Source organism: Orbicella franksi, chromosome 2 (genome assembly GCF_964199315.1).
Source record: "Orbicella franksi chromosome 2, jaOrbFran1.1, whole genome shotgun sequence".
In the NCBI taxonomy this organism is placed as follows: domain Eukaryota; kingdom Metazoa; phylum Cnidaria; class Anthozoa; order Scleractinia; family Merulinidae; genus Orbicella; species Orbicella franksi.
Window position 1 is genome coordinate 21,405,230 of NC_138146.1, and position 14,924 is coordinate 21,420,153.

The 14,924-nt window shown below is 38.8% G+C and overlaps 2 protein-coding genes and 1 pseudogene across 2 annotated transcripts; 1 reads left to right on the forward strand and 2 right to left on the reverse strand.

Moving 5' to 3' along the window:
* Positions 1-369: 369 nt before the first annotated feature.
* LOC145468724 (adenosine receptor A3-like) lies at positions 370-1,672 on the reverse strand. The gene has a single exon (XM_081452429.1). It carries the CDS (start codon positions 1,279-1,281, stop codon positions 370-372), a length of 912 nt encoding a protein of 303 aa, XP_081308555.1. The 5' UTR covers positions 1,282-1,672.
* Positions 1,673-4,514: 2,842 nt separating this feature from the next.
* On the forward strand, positions 4,515-8,946 carry LOC145468733 (potassium channel subfamily K member 15-like). The gene is made up of 2 exons (XM_081452438.1): positions 4,515-4,967; positions 8,056-8,946. Exons 1-2 carry the CDS (start codon positions 4,679-4,681, stop codon positions 8,760-8,762), a joined length of 996 nt encoding a protein of 331 aa, XP_081308564.1. The 5' UTR covers positions 4,515-4,678; the 3' UTR covers positions 8,763-8,946.
* LOC145468741 (uncharacterized) lies at positions 5,181-6,855 on the reverse strand (annotated as a pseudogene).
* Positions 8,947-14,924: the final 5,978 nt, after the last annotated feature.

Genomic DNA, 14,924 nt, shown 5'->3' on the forward strand with positions numbered 1-14,924 from the left:
TGATAACATTTGTATTTCTCTTAATAATAACAGTGTAAAACCGGCTTGCGTGCAAAACTAATTACGTAAACACTATCCATCAAATTTTGAATTTGACTTTTTGATCTACAATCCTGCAAGTCCTGGCCATCCTTTTGCTGTCCCGCACCGAACCGTATTTCTCGAAATGGAAACCGAAAATCGATCCCACGAAACGCGAGCTCAAATATCTCTGAAAGTCGCATACTAGGATGAACCGTTACACTTCTACCAATAAGGAACGTCTATGGGTACCAAACGAGCATGTTTTCAAAATTTTCATTTTCTTAGCACTAAATAGTAAATCGGCAATTTGTTTGCATCAGTTTTTGCATAAATTTACGATTGCCTTTACACGGGGTGACAGATGTTCTGAAATATGGCAAAGGTTTCTTTCCTTATTCCTTTCATTTTCCAGCAATAAATGACCGGGTTGAGAGAAGAATTCAAGTAAATAACAACCGATGTTACGTTTTTGGCCAAAACTAGTACATCGTTGTCGAATGCTATTAGTAAGATCAGGTTAAGATAATACGGTACATAGCATACAAGGAGACAGCAATGAACCCAAACCATATTGCCTACAGTTCTCTTATATTCACCTACACTGAAGCTGCTGTTGTTTTGGTTCGTGGCAAGTTGACATTGCACCTGAATGAGTGCCGCCTGACGACGTAAACCTTTGTAGATTCTCTGATAACAAACCAGAGTAATGACAACACAGCTCAATATTGCTATAGTTCCTAATACCCTGTTCAGAGTCTCATTCACTATCTCAGTGCAAGCCCAAATTAGTGCTAAAATCCACTCCGCAATTAGCAACGAAACCACTTTTCGCAGCGTTATCACTTGGCGGTATTTTATTCGGAGTCGGAAGGCAAGGTATCTATCCAAAGCGATCGCTGTAGTTGTGAAGAAAGACACTGTCCCCAACACGGCAGCCATGATGCGAAACGGCCTCCACAGAAAACAGTACAGTGAAGGTTTCTTTAAAACTACAGCCAGATTCCAAGCCAGCTTAAGCGGAATGACAAGAACTCCAACGCCACGATCCGATAGTACCAGACTGTATAGAAGAGCCTTTGATGGGGGTTGTAAAGTTCGACATCTTCTTAAAGCAGCCAGAATCACACTATTTCCAAGAGTGGCGGTAGCTAGAATAAGGCTGTTGGCAACACTTACGACGTGATAGACTTCTTTCGGGGAATCGTGTGTTATGTTGTAACGAGCGAAATCCGCCAGAGAGCAAGTTGATTCGTTCATTATGAGCAGCTGTGCCCCAAAATTTCTTCAAGGGAGTGGAAAACTGTCGGTGATGTTGCTGCTGACACGATCAGTCTAGATTTACGACGTCTATCCTCAACGAAGGTATGATAATAATATCATTTTTACAGATGTGGGCCTTTGCTAACAGAAAATTTTTGTTTACTAAAAGTCGTCAATGCGATGCACTTTTCACATGCAAATTGTCATCTTTTATTTCAAGGTTAAAAATTGTTTGCATTTTCTTGGCTATTAGAGTGTCGGACGGGTTTGTGGACTGATTTATTATTCCTCCATAATTAGTTTTGCTACACCTGTCTTTCGTCCAAACAGTGATAATTACCAGAATTTCTCGTCTGGCTTTTGCTATTTTTCTTTTTTGAATAGAACAACCCCGGGGGTCAAAGCAGTCCAAATTATAAATAATTACCCGCTGACAGAATAAATCAACACCAAAACTTAACTTATGAGAACCGACCCCTCATTTGCATATCATTTGCATAATCTGATCACCCACTATAACTCGTAACTTGCTATCGCAATCACGGATTAAAAAGGTTTTTCGGTCTTCACCACAATCTTCGGTAATTTATTCCACTTGCTAACTTTCTGTTAATTTTCCTTTGATATCCAACTGAACAATTCTTTATTAATTAGAATACACATGCATATTAAGTGTAAAACTTCTGGGGGAAACGCATATTCGGGAAAAAATGCGATGCTGTTAGCGAGTTCTTATGAGTCAGTACGTGGCTGCGTAGCCGCGCGATGCGGTTCCAGTCGATACTCACGATTTGACCCTTGCTCACGATAGAGTCTCCAGTAACTCAGTGGTTAGAGCATTCGACTAGATCACGGAGGGTCGTGGGTTCAAATCCCATTTGGTGGTCGGATTTTTTCCGAGTATACGTTTCTCCCAGAATTTTTACAGTTAATATCATGTGGTTGACGTTTGTTTCTCCGGTAGAATACACATTTAGTTTTAACTTCTCTATTTAATAAATATGAGTCCGCCAATAAGAAGCAGGATTTTTACGAGATAGCATAAACAAAGTTCATATGTGATGTCTACTGAAAATTTGGGCTATTTACCTTTTTTAAGGCTCTTACTTCCTTTATAAGTGTTGCTTGTCCAAATGGCTGCGGCGCTACGTTACGCAAGAGAAAAAGATAAATAAATCTCAAAGTAAGACTAGGTTGCAAGGAAATACGGCGCACACCCTTCTCTAGATCCCCTCATTTAACTCCGTAGAAAAGCAACTTAAAAGTATCATGAAATGTTACAAAGGACAACAGTTGCCAAAATGTTTCGAATTTCCCATCAAAGAGAAACATGCCTTCAAATTTTTAACAAACAAACAAGCTGCCCCTTTCTTCAATTTATCTTCCCAGCATCAATGGAAATGGATAAAGCGCTAGATTTTTTCCAAAACATCAGTAAAACAGGCAAATTTAATTGATTATATTGTCAATAACGTCAGTGGGGTTTCAGCGACTATGACAGTAGCGTATCTGCTGCGGGAAACGATGATTTGGTGTTTTGACAATTTGCATAATGACTTTTCTAAGGTGCAAGTTCACCGGGCAGCACTGCATCTAGAGGCTGTTTTTTTCCAGAAAGAAGGATTTTAATTTTTCAAATGAAAATGGTGAGTTATTATTATACTAAAATGTCTCATATTAGGTACTATTTGATTGTAGTCAGCACCACTGCATCAAGGTAATCGTGATATCTATGTTTTCCGTTAATCTAAATGGTTCAGTAAGGTCACTACTATTATACTTATTACACAAAACAGCGCAGGTTATAGTTCGAGTTCACCGGTCAGACTTTGAAGCTACAGTATCCATCAGCTACGATTAGCTCAGTATCCATATCTGTAGGGTCGGCAAGAATGATAACTGAACTAAATGTATAAAATTCTAATGTGAGAGGAAGACAATCTTGATTTTGATGTGTAAGGTGTGTAAGATGTGTAAGATGTGTAATTGGCACGGAACACCTGCAGCCTAGGTCTGACGCTTCAGTCTTCAGTTCTGTTATAACCACGCGTTGTACTGACATGAGTGAATAATTGAAAGTAACCCTAAAGAAACCATGTGTTATTTTCACAAGTAAGTAAGTAAGTAAGTAAGTAAGTAAGTAAGTAAGTAAGTAAGTAAGTAAGTAAGAGAAATTCTATATCATTCATCTTTTGACCGTGTCGGTAAGAGAAAAATATGTTTCAATAATTTCACCTTTGTGTTCCTCTGAGTTAAAAGAGATAAATGATTAATTACGGCAAAGCAGAACAACAGAACAGTTTGACATTTTTAATATGGCGGACGACCATAGCGTTTCCAGGACCTTTCTGAATGTGTGTATAGACACTTGATGCCTTGTTTTTCTCGCTTTTTAAATTTAACAAAATGCATTACATGTTCTGGAAAACATTCTTCAACATAGGATACCTTATCTTCGTAAACTGGTCGACTAAGCACCAGCTAAGTAATGAGTATAATCCAATTCGGTCTATCTATTCGGTCTTAAATCGTATCTGGAACAAAATTCTCTATCATGATTGGTTCTGCTCGGGCCTATTTGTGATAGTGATTGAACCGAATGGAGTACCATTCAGGGAGTAATCGCGAAAGCAATTTCAAAATCGGACGAGCGCGCACCACGAGGCCGATTGTGAGCACGATCAATAGCAATTTCGAGTTAAAAAAAAAAAGTATTTTAAGAACTTCCTTTGAACGGAAGAGTCAGTAGTGTTTTCTAAAGCTTTAAAAGCTGTAGGGAACATTTAGAAGAAAGCTAGCTATTTTCAAAAAGGGCACATAATTGACATGAGGAAGGCGTATGTATCCAATTAGGTAATCATACGGTTTTTCTCGTTCAATTTGGAATTAATTTGCACGAGTGAGTGTTTTTTTGCACCAGTGTGCAATTTCCGCTTTTTGGAAAACTCACAAGTGCAAACTGATTCCAAATTGAACGAGAAAAACCGTATGATTATGAAATAGGGCATTATGATAACAAAGCAGATTTAAGAATTTGTTATAATTATTATTAATGAGGTAATTTTATAACTAGCCAAATTAAAAATAAATGATGATGCACACAAAGATTGATTATAACAGAAGTCGAAGATTTTCCCTAGCTATAAGGTATATTGATAAATTAATCTATCTACCTACCTACAAGTACCTATCTTACAAGTTTCAAAAAGGTTTATGTTATTAAGATTTGAAGTAATCAATAACTTGGTAGTTTCACTACCATTCGTCACAAATGCTTACTCAGTTGTTTCTACATTTTCAGGATTTAATCTTCTAATGAGATCACGTGCAGGATTTCCGTTCAACATCAAAGAATACAGGAGTGTGTGACCGGCGCAGGCGTGACGTCTTTAGGATGGACCCGCTGCTCAAGAAAGTGATCTTTCGGTTTTTTGTCTTCTTGTCATGTATCTTTTTCAGTGCTTGGCTGCTTTTTATAGCGGAACACACAGAAAAAGACATTGTCGAAGAAAAGTATCAACTGTTACTCTCTCTGTACGGGTTGATGGCATCTAAGTGCAACATGACCATCGAGGAGTTTAATAATTTTTCCAGCCTTGCGCTCGAGGCCTTGAGTGAACCAAAACCGCGGTGGACTTACCTTGCTGCAGTTGATTTTGTCTTTCAAGCCTTCACTACAATTGGTAAGTCAATCTACACGGAAGTGCAGCAGCGCTACAAAAAACGACAGAGTGCTCAATCCCTACGGGTGTTACCGAATCATTCAAGAATCGAAGTGCACATTTTATTTGGGTTATTGTCTGAACACATGTATGATAGTCGACACAAAAACAAAAAAACAAGAAAAACAAAACGCAACACAACAAAACACAATAATCTGTAGCAAATCACAACACAACAAAACAAAATACGACATATCGTGAAGTGGCTTAGGGAAAACATCGTTACCGACTGGAAGAAAGCATAAAATTTGGCACACAAACTCATTTTGGTCCTGCAAACAAATTTAGGCTGGGTGCCACATGATCCGATTACCCGGGGGAGGGGGGGGGGGGCGTGACACGCAACTCAATTTGCGACACTCTTTGCTAGAATGAAAACGAGGCTTGTATATTAAAATGTTGTAAAATATTCTTATAATCGGTTAACATTTGTTTAAGAAGATTAGAAATAATCATGCGGGTACTATATTTATTTCACAATGATTTAATAGTAATTATGATGTAATCACCTGACAATCACATCTCGAGATTTTTGTTTTCTCGCACATACTGAATACATAACAAGAATGTCATTGCAGAATGGAGTAAACTAAGAAAAGCACACGCATTCCGTGTTTATATTTATATCGTAAGCTACAAGTCGTACTACGAAAACATAATTTATGACAAGCTCGAAAGAAATCAAATCACGGAGATGAGTCCGGGGGCGGGGGGCGTTTGAGGTTACCAGCTATCAAGAAAACTTTGAAAACTGACTGGCAACACGGAATTGGAACATATTCTATTACGATCAGGTTAATGTTAATTATTACTGCATTCTCCTGAACACTGACATAACCCTGTACAAGAGAGATTAGCTTTGATACATTTGCATCTGCCAACACATTCTTGTTTGCAACCACATTTAAGGAGTTCTAGACAGGCTTTCGCCGCTTCAGGAAGGGTCATCCAGACAGGTTTCCACGTGCCATCCATGTCACACCAACCCCATCCCTCGGGTGAAGGAATCATCTGAACGGCCTGTAGGCTTGTGTACCAGATGCTACTTTGGTAAACTGCTCTTAAAGCGTGCTGTAATAGCGAGTCCTACATAAGCAAAATTAGAACTCAGCTTTGCTACTTTTGTCCCTGTCGTTACACATTTATTACTACAGAAACACGGCATGAAATAAATAAGAACAGTAGAATAAGTCGAAAGCCTGAATTTCACTCCTTACAAAATGTTGTGAACTCAATTTACCTGTGTGGGAGGGATGTTCTCTAGGGTCCTGTTCCTTTTGGTGAAAATTTATTTGCGGGCTTCATTTACATTGATCACATTGCTGGCCTTGTCGTAGAGAACTACGGTAAATCGCTCCAGAGGCTTGAAGATGGAATCATCCTTGTCCAGCTGGTAATAAGGGTGATCTTGCAGGAACTTAAATGCCTCTGTCACGTCAGGGAATGACTTCCATGCGTCCCAGGCGGACTTCTTACCCTTGCCAAAGAAACAGGAGGTCGTGTCGCATCCAGTGAATGAATGAAACATAGGGAGTGCCCGAGACGTTTCAGGACCAAGAAATGCGCAGGTGGCATTCACACTGATGTATACATATTTCCCCATGCTCAAACCAATCCAGAAAAAGACGTTTTCAGCATAGCTATCAAAGGTGGAAACAGTTGTGGATGGAAGGGCGTGAACAACAGCTGCTCCATCAAAGATCTTCCAATCGTAGAGTGGAGGTGGATCCGGCTGCTTTGCACTGGCAGGCTTAACACATGTCAAGAGGTCTGACTTCTTCCCGAATCTTAGCGTTCCAAACTCGGAGAGATGGTGGGTAGGGCTGGTTTTCGTGCATAAAACATTCGTCTAGGTCTCCGCTTCGATGCTGGGTGGCAATGTACAAACGGCTGAAAAGGTTGCAATCGCTTCTCAGTGCACTTACTTGCTGCTTTGACTTTGTTTTTGGCTTGGGCTTTTGTCGTTTAAACAGCAGCAGAGAATTTTTCTTGATGGTATCATGAATCGATACAGTTCTATCTTCGATCACTGTCTTACAAAATTCTTGTACTGATTCTGGCCCACACTCAAATAAATAACTATCTACCCAAAGTTATTAAGAAACCAAGCATTCTGTTCAATATAAATAGAAAGTTGGCCTGTTAAAATTAATCCATTTCGCCGGCCATCTCAAGCTTAAATTGCATCGTCAGGTAATCAAATATTCTGTTTGTCTTACTTCGTGTTGCCTGAACGAAGTTAGCCCATGATTAAAGGTTGTTTACAGATCACACTTTCGACATAAAACCAAAACTGATCCTCAACTGAATTCCTGGACTCGCGTTTCACGTATTTGGCGCCTTTTGCATATTTTTCCGAGCTTGGCACCGGTTGTATATTTGCATACGTGGCAGCGATTGTATATTTTTCCATTTCCTCAGTTTCTCATTCGCTTTATGAAAAACCAAAGTAAAACTGTATTTAAAAAAAACGATTTCAAACTCAACTGCATGCTCTGAAGTCAGATCATTCAACATGAGCGAAAAAGCAAGAAACATGCTATTTTCACTTGACATAAACACGTTAAGGCTATCTAAATGAACCACACAACCTAATTTACAAGCTGTTGACGTATTTTGGTTTAATTTGGTGATCAAAAGCATAAAAGCTATGGATTGATTTATCAGCCTCGTTTTCATGCTAATGAAGCTTATCGAGAATTGAAATGACAAGTCTTCCCCGCTCCCCCCGATCATCGAATCACGTGGCACCCAGGCTAAATTTGTTTCTTATACCAACAAGATTCTTTGTGCCATATTTCATGCTTTCTCCCACTCTGTAACGATCTAGCCTTAAAATCACCCTAAGCCACCTCACTAATAACAAAACGTAACAAATCAAGGTAACTACTTGTTACTCCCTTTGTTCGTGTCATAACATCTAAATGCAACATGACCATCGAGGAGTTAAATTTCACCAGGCCTTTAAAACAAGCACAACGTTGTCTGAGTGTCTTCTTTCCTGCTAACCTACTCCTGAAATAAAGCTAGGTTTTATTTCGTTCTGCAGGTTATGGATACATCACTCCTCAAACACCCACTGGCCAGGTATTGTGCATCTTCGTCTGTTTACTTGGAATTCCCGTTACACTGCTCACATTAAAATCCATCGGCGAACTTGTTACAAAATTGGTCAGCGAAATTATCACCAGGTTTGAAAAGAAGATCCTTAAAAGGGAGGAACCGAAAAAAGTGCAAACTAAGAGTGCCGTGATCTTGTTTTCAATAATGGTGGCCATTCTATTTCTGTATGCATCGTATTCGATGTTTTCTTGGGACTGGACAATCGTGGAAGGAGTATATTTCTGGTTTATAACACTTACAACAGTCGGTTTTGGTGACTATATTCCTCATAAAATTCCCACGCATTCTATAAAGCTCATAAATACCAGCGAAAATGACCTAAACAAAGATGAACCAGCTAACAGAGAGGAATTCACCACTTTGTTTTTCCTTGACATATTTTTCATCATTCAATGCATGTTGGGACTGTGTGTGGTTTCAAGTGTGTTAAACTCCATCATGGCCGCTCTTGAAGAACGAAAAAGTTGCCTTCGATGTCCCAGATGTGTTCCTCGAAATAGGCAGAGCCGCCCGGAAAATGAGCTAGATAAGGCTCCAGAGCGGCGTGAAGCAGGGATGACACACTTTAGAATGGAGAATGCCGGATTCGAGAAGGAAGGTATGGGATCGGTATCACAGAATGAAATTAATTGAAAACATTGGATAGCAAACTTCAGATTTTGCTTAGAGTCATGATCACATGGGAGAAAGAACGTTTATCAAGTAACCCATCTTTTTTCACGAAATCTCTGTACATAATGCCGGTACACATAGTAGGGCAACAATTGACACCCTTGACTTGTCGAGTCGTATCGGTTGAAAAAGGTTTTGCTTTAAATTTTGATTACTCGCCTTTCTTGCAGTAACATGCCAGTAGAAATGATCTCGATTTTACGTTGCTCTCAAAACTGAAGCTCTTATGTGAAACATGCTCTACATGTAGACATCCTTAAATACAAAAAAACTACATGCAGACAACACATGTAATCATGAAAATGTGAATAAAAGATATTTAATTGTAGTATAGGCACAAGCCCGGTAGCTTTGTCTTTATTCTCTTTCATCATTAGTTACTACCCCGGCTATGGAAGGGTACCAATCTATTAAAGGTTTTCCCAAGTTGCTCCCAATAATTCCCCAGTGCCCATACCAAATCTGGGTCACTGGCAACATCCGAACTCTATCAACTTCGATATCACGTTCAATTCCTTAACCCCGGTATGACAAGTAACTAAACTTCAACTGTTGTTAATTAACAACTGGATACTCCAGAAGACTTCAGGAAGTTTTCTTTGAGCCATAGTCATTATTGCAATAAAGTTTCTATATAACGCGCGCTCTGATTAGCTGAAACAGCGTGCTTTATCAGAGAACAAAGCACGGGTTGATGTTCAAATTTTTGCTTCGAAATTTTGACAAATTTGACCCAAATTAAACGTTCCCTGTGACTTAGAAAAACGCGGTGGAAACGAGCTATTTGTCTTCAGCAAATATGGTTGCACGGAGACCATTGTTAACAACAGTAGAGTTAAAACTGTACTAAAATAATAAGTTTTGCTAGATTCCGACAAAACACTTAGCGAAATAAACAAATTCTCAACCTAGCGAATGCTTCGATAAAAGACCTTATATTTGCTACGAAGGCAGAAATTATACCGTAGTTAAGAAGTAAAACAACGACAGAAAACACCAATTGAGCTGTCTCTGTTAACGATGAGAAGCTTTATTTTTGGAAAAATGCTGAAACAACATCTACCTTACATGTAGTGTAGTAACGCTCGTTTGCTTACTAGCGATCTCAGGTCACCTCAGCGAAGTGAACCTCAACAAAGTGATCAGTTGAAAGCTTGTTCTGATATTCTCCACTGTACTCGGAGCAGAACCAGTGGGAGCAGTCTAGTCTGTCCAACTTTGACGCCAGTTGCAATCCGTAAATAACAGTAGTTTCTTTCAAAATGCCAGTCAGCATTTCGCATTTTGATCCACAAACTTTGCCGTTTTCATGACCCACAATACGGCCGGATTCCTCTGGACCAGAAACCTTTTGATCCTTATTTAAAAATCAAACTAAAAAGCGAACTTTGAAAGCATCGTTCTTCTCTTGAAAGCCTCTCGAAACTGAAAGCTTAGCTGAAGCCCAGTTTGTGATTGACAGCTTTCGTCTCTTTAGCCAATCAAATAATTTGAACTATTCTAGCAATGATTGTGATCGGCTTATTTTAGCGTGCTTTATCAGAGAACAGATGCACGCTGGCGCCACTTTAACTCGTTTGGAAAATAAAGTTTGGTTTGAAAACTCAGCCGAATAATGGGTGGCGAAATTATTGGATTCTTTATCATAAAACAAATAAAGAAGCCTCGACTGTGCTCTGTTCTGTCGTAAAGCACTTAGGAAACGGTAGAGCACTCAAGAAGTAGGGGGAAACACTCGACTGCGTCTCGTGTTTCTCCCTACACTTCTACCCCTTCCTGCATGCTTTACAACAGAACGGAGCACAGTCGAGGCTTCTTAATTTGTTAAACAAAACATGTCTTGGATCAACTAATCCAACTCTTTACTTCTGCCATAATAAATTGCTCTACATGTAGTTTGACTTTTGGGCACCCTAATAGTCGATGAGGATTTCTACCTGCTATTTCGTTATATAAAAACAAAACAAATATACTTTCTGGCTTTATATTTGTATTTTTCTCCGCATATTTTGTATAGAGCGCTCTTAGGAAAAGGCTCTCAGTCAGTGAGGACGATCGAAAAATCAGGCGGGCGACGAGCAGGGTCTGGTAGAGAAAAAGGAGAGGTCAAGAGTTTATTCTAGCGTGGCAGGTCTTCAAAGGGGGGTGAGAAGGGGAAACTAGAAGCGCGAAGCGACCGGAGGGAGATGGAACGAAAATACATCAATAATTTTTTGGCGATGTTCGACAGACAATCGCTTTAAGGTAATTCCTCAGAATTGCATTGCGCATCCCTACTGCGCACGATTTTCGCGTCATTAGCGCGCGCTCACGAGCGCGTGCACATATACAACATATAAAAAATGGTGGCTCTTGGCTTGCGAGAGACAAATCATCGTTTTTTTCTCGGAAACGAGTACTGGGACCTAACGATTTTGTTATTAAGTTTGAATGCAGAGATCACCTTCTTTCTATACAGTGAATATGGACCAATTTCTATTGCAGAGTAAAAAATTATCACGAAAAATGAGAGCATGGCTAGCACTCGTAAAAGATTAATGTGGCCCTAGAATACTGCGTGCTTGGAACATCTTGTATCCCTGTCATGAAACGTTTACCAAATTGCTCCTTAACATTTATGCAATACATCCATTGTTGAATTTCTCGCTTAACTTTCTCCCTATTTTTCTGCTCTCTTAAAGCGTAAGGTGAATGGTTCTGAAATAATCAGGGGTTATGGGGCTTATTGAAGGTCCTCCTGTTCCTAAACGAATATGGGGACCCCCCCTTTTTTATTTCAAATTCTAAGTTCTCTTGATATAGGCAGCCAACAGGCAAAGTTTGAAAGAAAATCTATTGTGAGTTCTATTTCGATGGAATTACCTTAAAGTCACTGCTGATTGACAATAATTTGCTAGTTTGCATAACTTCCACTAACTTTCACACATTAGAAGTCATTAAGTCCAATATTAGTGAGTTGCTTTTAATTCCCCAACAACGTGAAAACATCAACATCACAGAGAAATCAATTGCATCTGCATACTGTTAGCTACCGAGATGAAATGGAAGCGAATATTCTAAGTTTTGAAAAGTCATAATTACGGCTCTGGCCGATGAGCTTAGTTAAACAGCAGGTGCATGGACACAATCATTCTTCAGTCAATTAACACGAATTTTTTATATTCAAACTGTGGTGTCGCTAACAAATCATCATTTTTCCTTCAAATATTCCGAAATAAAAACAACCTGCTTTCTCTCTCGATCGTTTCACACGCAATGTACTCCCCGAAAAACAAAAGCAGGAAATAGTTAAAATGGGTGAAAATAAATCCTCGAACAACATACACTGTAGAAAGTTGCAAGAATCTTATTAACACCGCCGGTAACGCCATTTTTATATTCATTATGGTTTTTGCCGGCATACGGAATAAAAGACATCGGTAGCATCATTAGCAATGGCCTCTGATCTGCTAAGGAGACAATACATTACAATACCTTGTCACTGAGCTCGCGTGCAGGTGAATATCAGTTATTTCTTTTTATATAATAATTAAATGAATGCGCACGCTCCGATTGCTGCCAGTAAACTTAAAATTTTCGCGTGTCTTCTGAATTATTATATAAAAGCAATAGACTACAAGTTGCTATGGTTTAGGGGCATGATAAACCACTTGGGATGTTTGCAGAACACTCGAAGAATTCGTAAATCACTCGCCTGCCGCTCGTGATTTACGAATTCTTCTCCTGTTCTTCCAACATCCCTCGTGGTTTATCAGCTTATAAACCATAAAAACTTGTGGTCTATTGCTTAATTAAAGATTCCATTAATGTAGCCCGTAGTGGTAGGGGTACTTTAAAAACCCTCATTGCGCAGCAACTGCATAGGGACAATTCAGATCTTTGTTTTCTAACATCATGCCAACAAATTATTCCTTATTTCCCAACATAACTGAAATAATGAGTTTCATCCATCTGGGAATGTTATTTAGTATTTTTCGGTGGGGTTTTACAGACCATCACTTCAAACTCACTGATAATTGGTTACCTTGCTACTTTGCATAAGTTTGAGACATAAAAAAATTGTCCATTAGTGGGCTGTTTATAACTCGGCCTGCTTGACAGCGGGAAAGCATACATGAGATGAGCTAATTGTTTTGGTCGGCATAGCGCTTTTCAGCTCGCTATGGAGGTTTGACGTTTGTTGCTTGACAGGTATGTTAAGACTGCCGGAGAAAGGTAATTTTTTCCCGTTGAGGGTTTTTTCTTGCCCAACGGCCTGTGCATTAGATAGATCATAAAAGTATTATTATTAGTATTGTGTTCTGAATACTGATGTCGCACTTCTAAGTCGTTTTTATATGTTTGCAAGAAATAATTAGACCAAGAGGTGTTAATCGGGCTCTGAGTTTGGCGCTAATATTGGTGAAATACTAGTAATATTACTTAAAGTTTTTTTTTCTTGAAATCAGTGAACTCAACTTCAATTTCTCAAACTTTGCTTAATTTAAACCCGGCTGATTATTTCGCTATTAGATTCAAAATGCAGCATCATGAAATGTTTGGAATTTTAACATTACGCAAACAGATGTATGAGGCCGCCTACTTTATGACAGCGACTTAACTTCAGCCATCTTGGCCAAGAAAACAAAACTTCTTCAGTAGAATTCGTCATATTTATTATTGATGCAATTTTTTGTCGATTTTACCTCATGTTTAAATCTTGGCTAACGACATTAAGCTCATAAAAGTACTTCTTTTTGATATGGATATTTAAGAAATAGAAATTTTTTTCGGTGTTTCTATCAAGGTTATGGAAACACCAGAGAAAGTCTGTCTATCGTTTCCACGGTAACTTTAATGTCATCATAACTTGGCCATCAGTCTTTGGGCGTATGTTTGATGACAATTTTATAGCAACGACTTCAAGAGAATGGTAGTATTAAACCATTAAAGTATAAGTGCTGAAACTGTTTCCAGTCACTCTAAGATCGTTCAACAATCAAAGTACGAGCTTAAGATTTCTATGAGGTGATAGCTGGAATCGACTATCACTTCATACAAATAGAAAGCGAATAATCTCATTGTTTTAGCAGAATAGTATATAAATTTCCTTCAAATAACGCTTCCAATTCTACAGAAACTCGATAGAAACACTCCCTAGAGAATGTGTTCTATGAGGGTCTATTTTGCTCCGGCGGTTTGGCGGTTTAAGCCAATTTCGAGTGCCGGTTTTTAGGTACAGTCACATTTAACTCGCAGTTTACGGTTAAGAAATTATCGCGTGGTTGCGGAAAATCATAAACTTTGCTCGCTGTTTTCGGTTTTTCGCGTGTTTTTGTGGCAGTCATTCAAACATGTCGAGCAATGTTTGTGTTTTTGTGAACAGCCCATTAGACGTCAAAACGTTTTGTTCGCTGGTTACTGAATGGAGGAGAAAACGATTATTGAGCTAACATATCGTAATGAATTTGTTACGTACTGTTAAAATATCGGTCATGATGATAATCGTCCCAATAGGGCGGTTTCAGTTTTTTTAAGAGGAACGAAAGCGCCCTGCGGTTTCCAATGAGAAAAATATGGTGGTTACGAAATGTACGACCCCCTATAATAAACCCTCTTCTTTTTTGTTAATTCTCAGGCTTGCTCTCGCCATCATTGCGTCAACAGCTCGCGTGCGCGCTATTTCTGTGTTTCTTCCGAGTTTTATAGAAGGTCTGGTATAGCTTTGGAATAGCTCTTAGCGCGCCCTTTCTTCCAAGGTGTTTTTTGTTTACTTTACAATAAAGATGTAGATATATTATCCATTTCATGTGCATACTAACTGCAGACACGTTTTTTAAAGGCAATTCATTTTCAAAGCCTTTACGCGATATTCCTGTGGCAAACGTTCACGTTTTCATGCAGTTATCATGCAAGCTCCATTTACTTCGGAACATGTAAAACATAACTCGACTTTTATTTCAGTGTAAAGGCTGGTTATCGATGAGTTAAAAATTTTGTCAAAAATGTGGTAATATTGGAAATGGTTTATGTATTTAATTCAAATCATTCATAGACCTTCATTTGAAGTTCGTGTCATTTGTTTCTGTCATGAAATTTTAATCACATGACTTACTTCCATAAATTGATTTACGAGTATTTTAC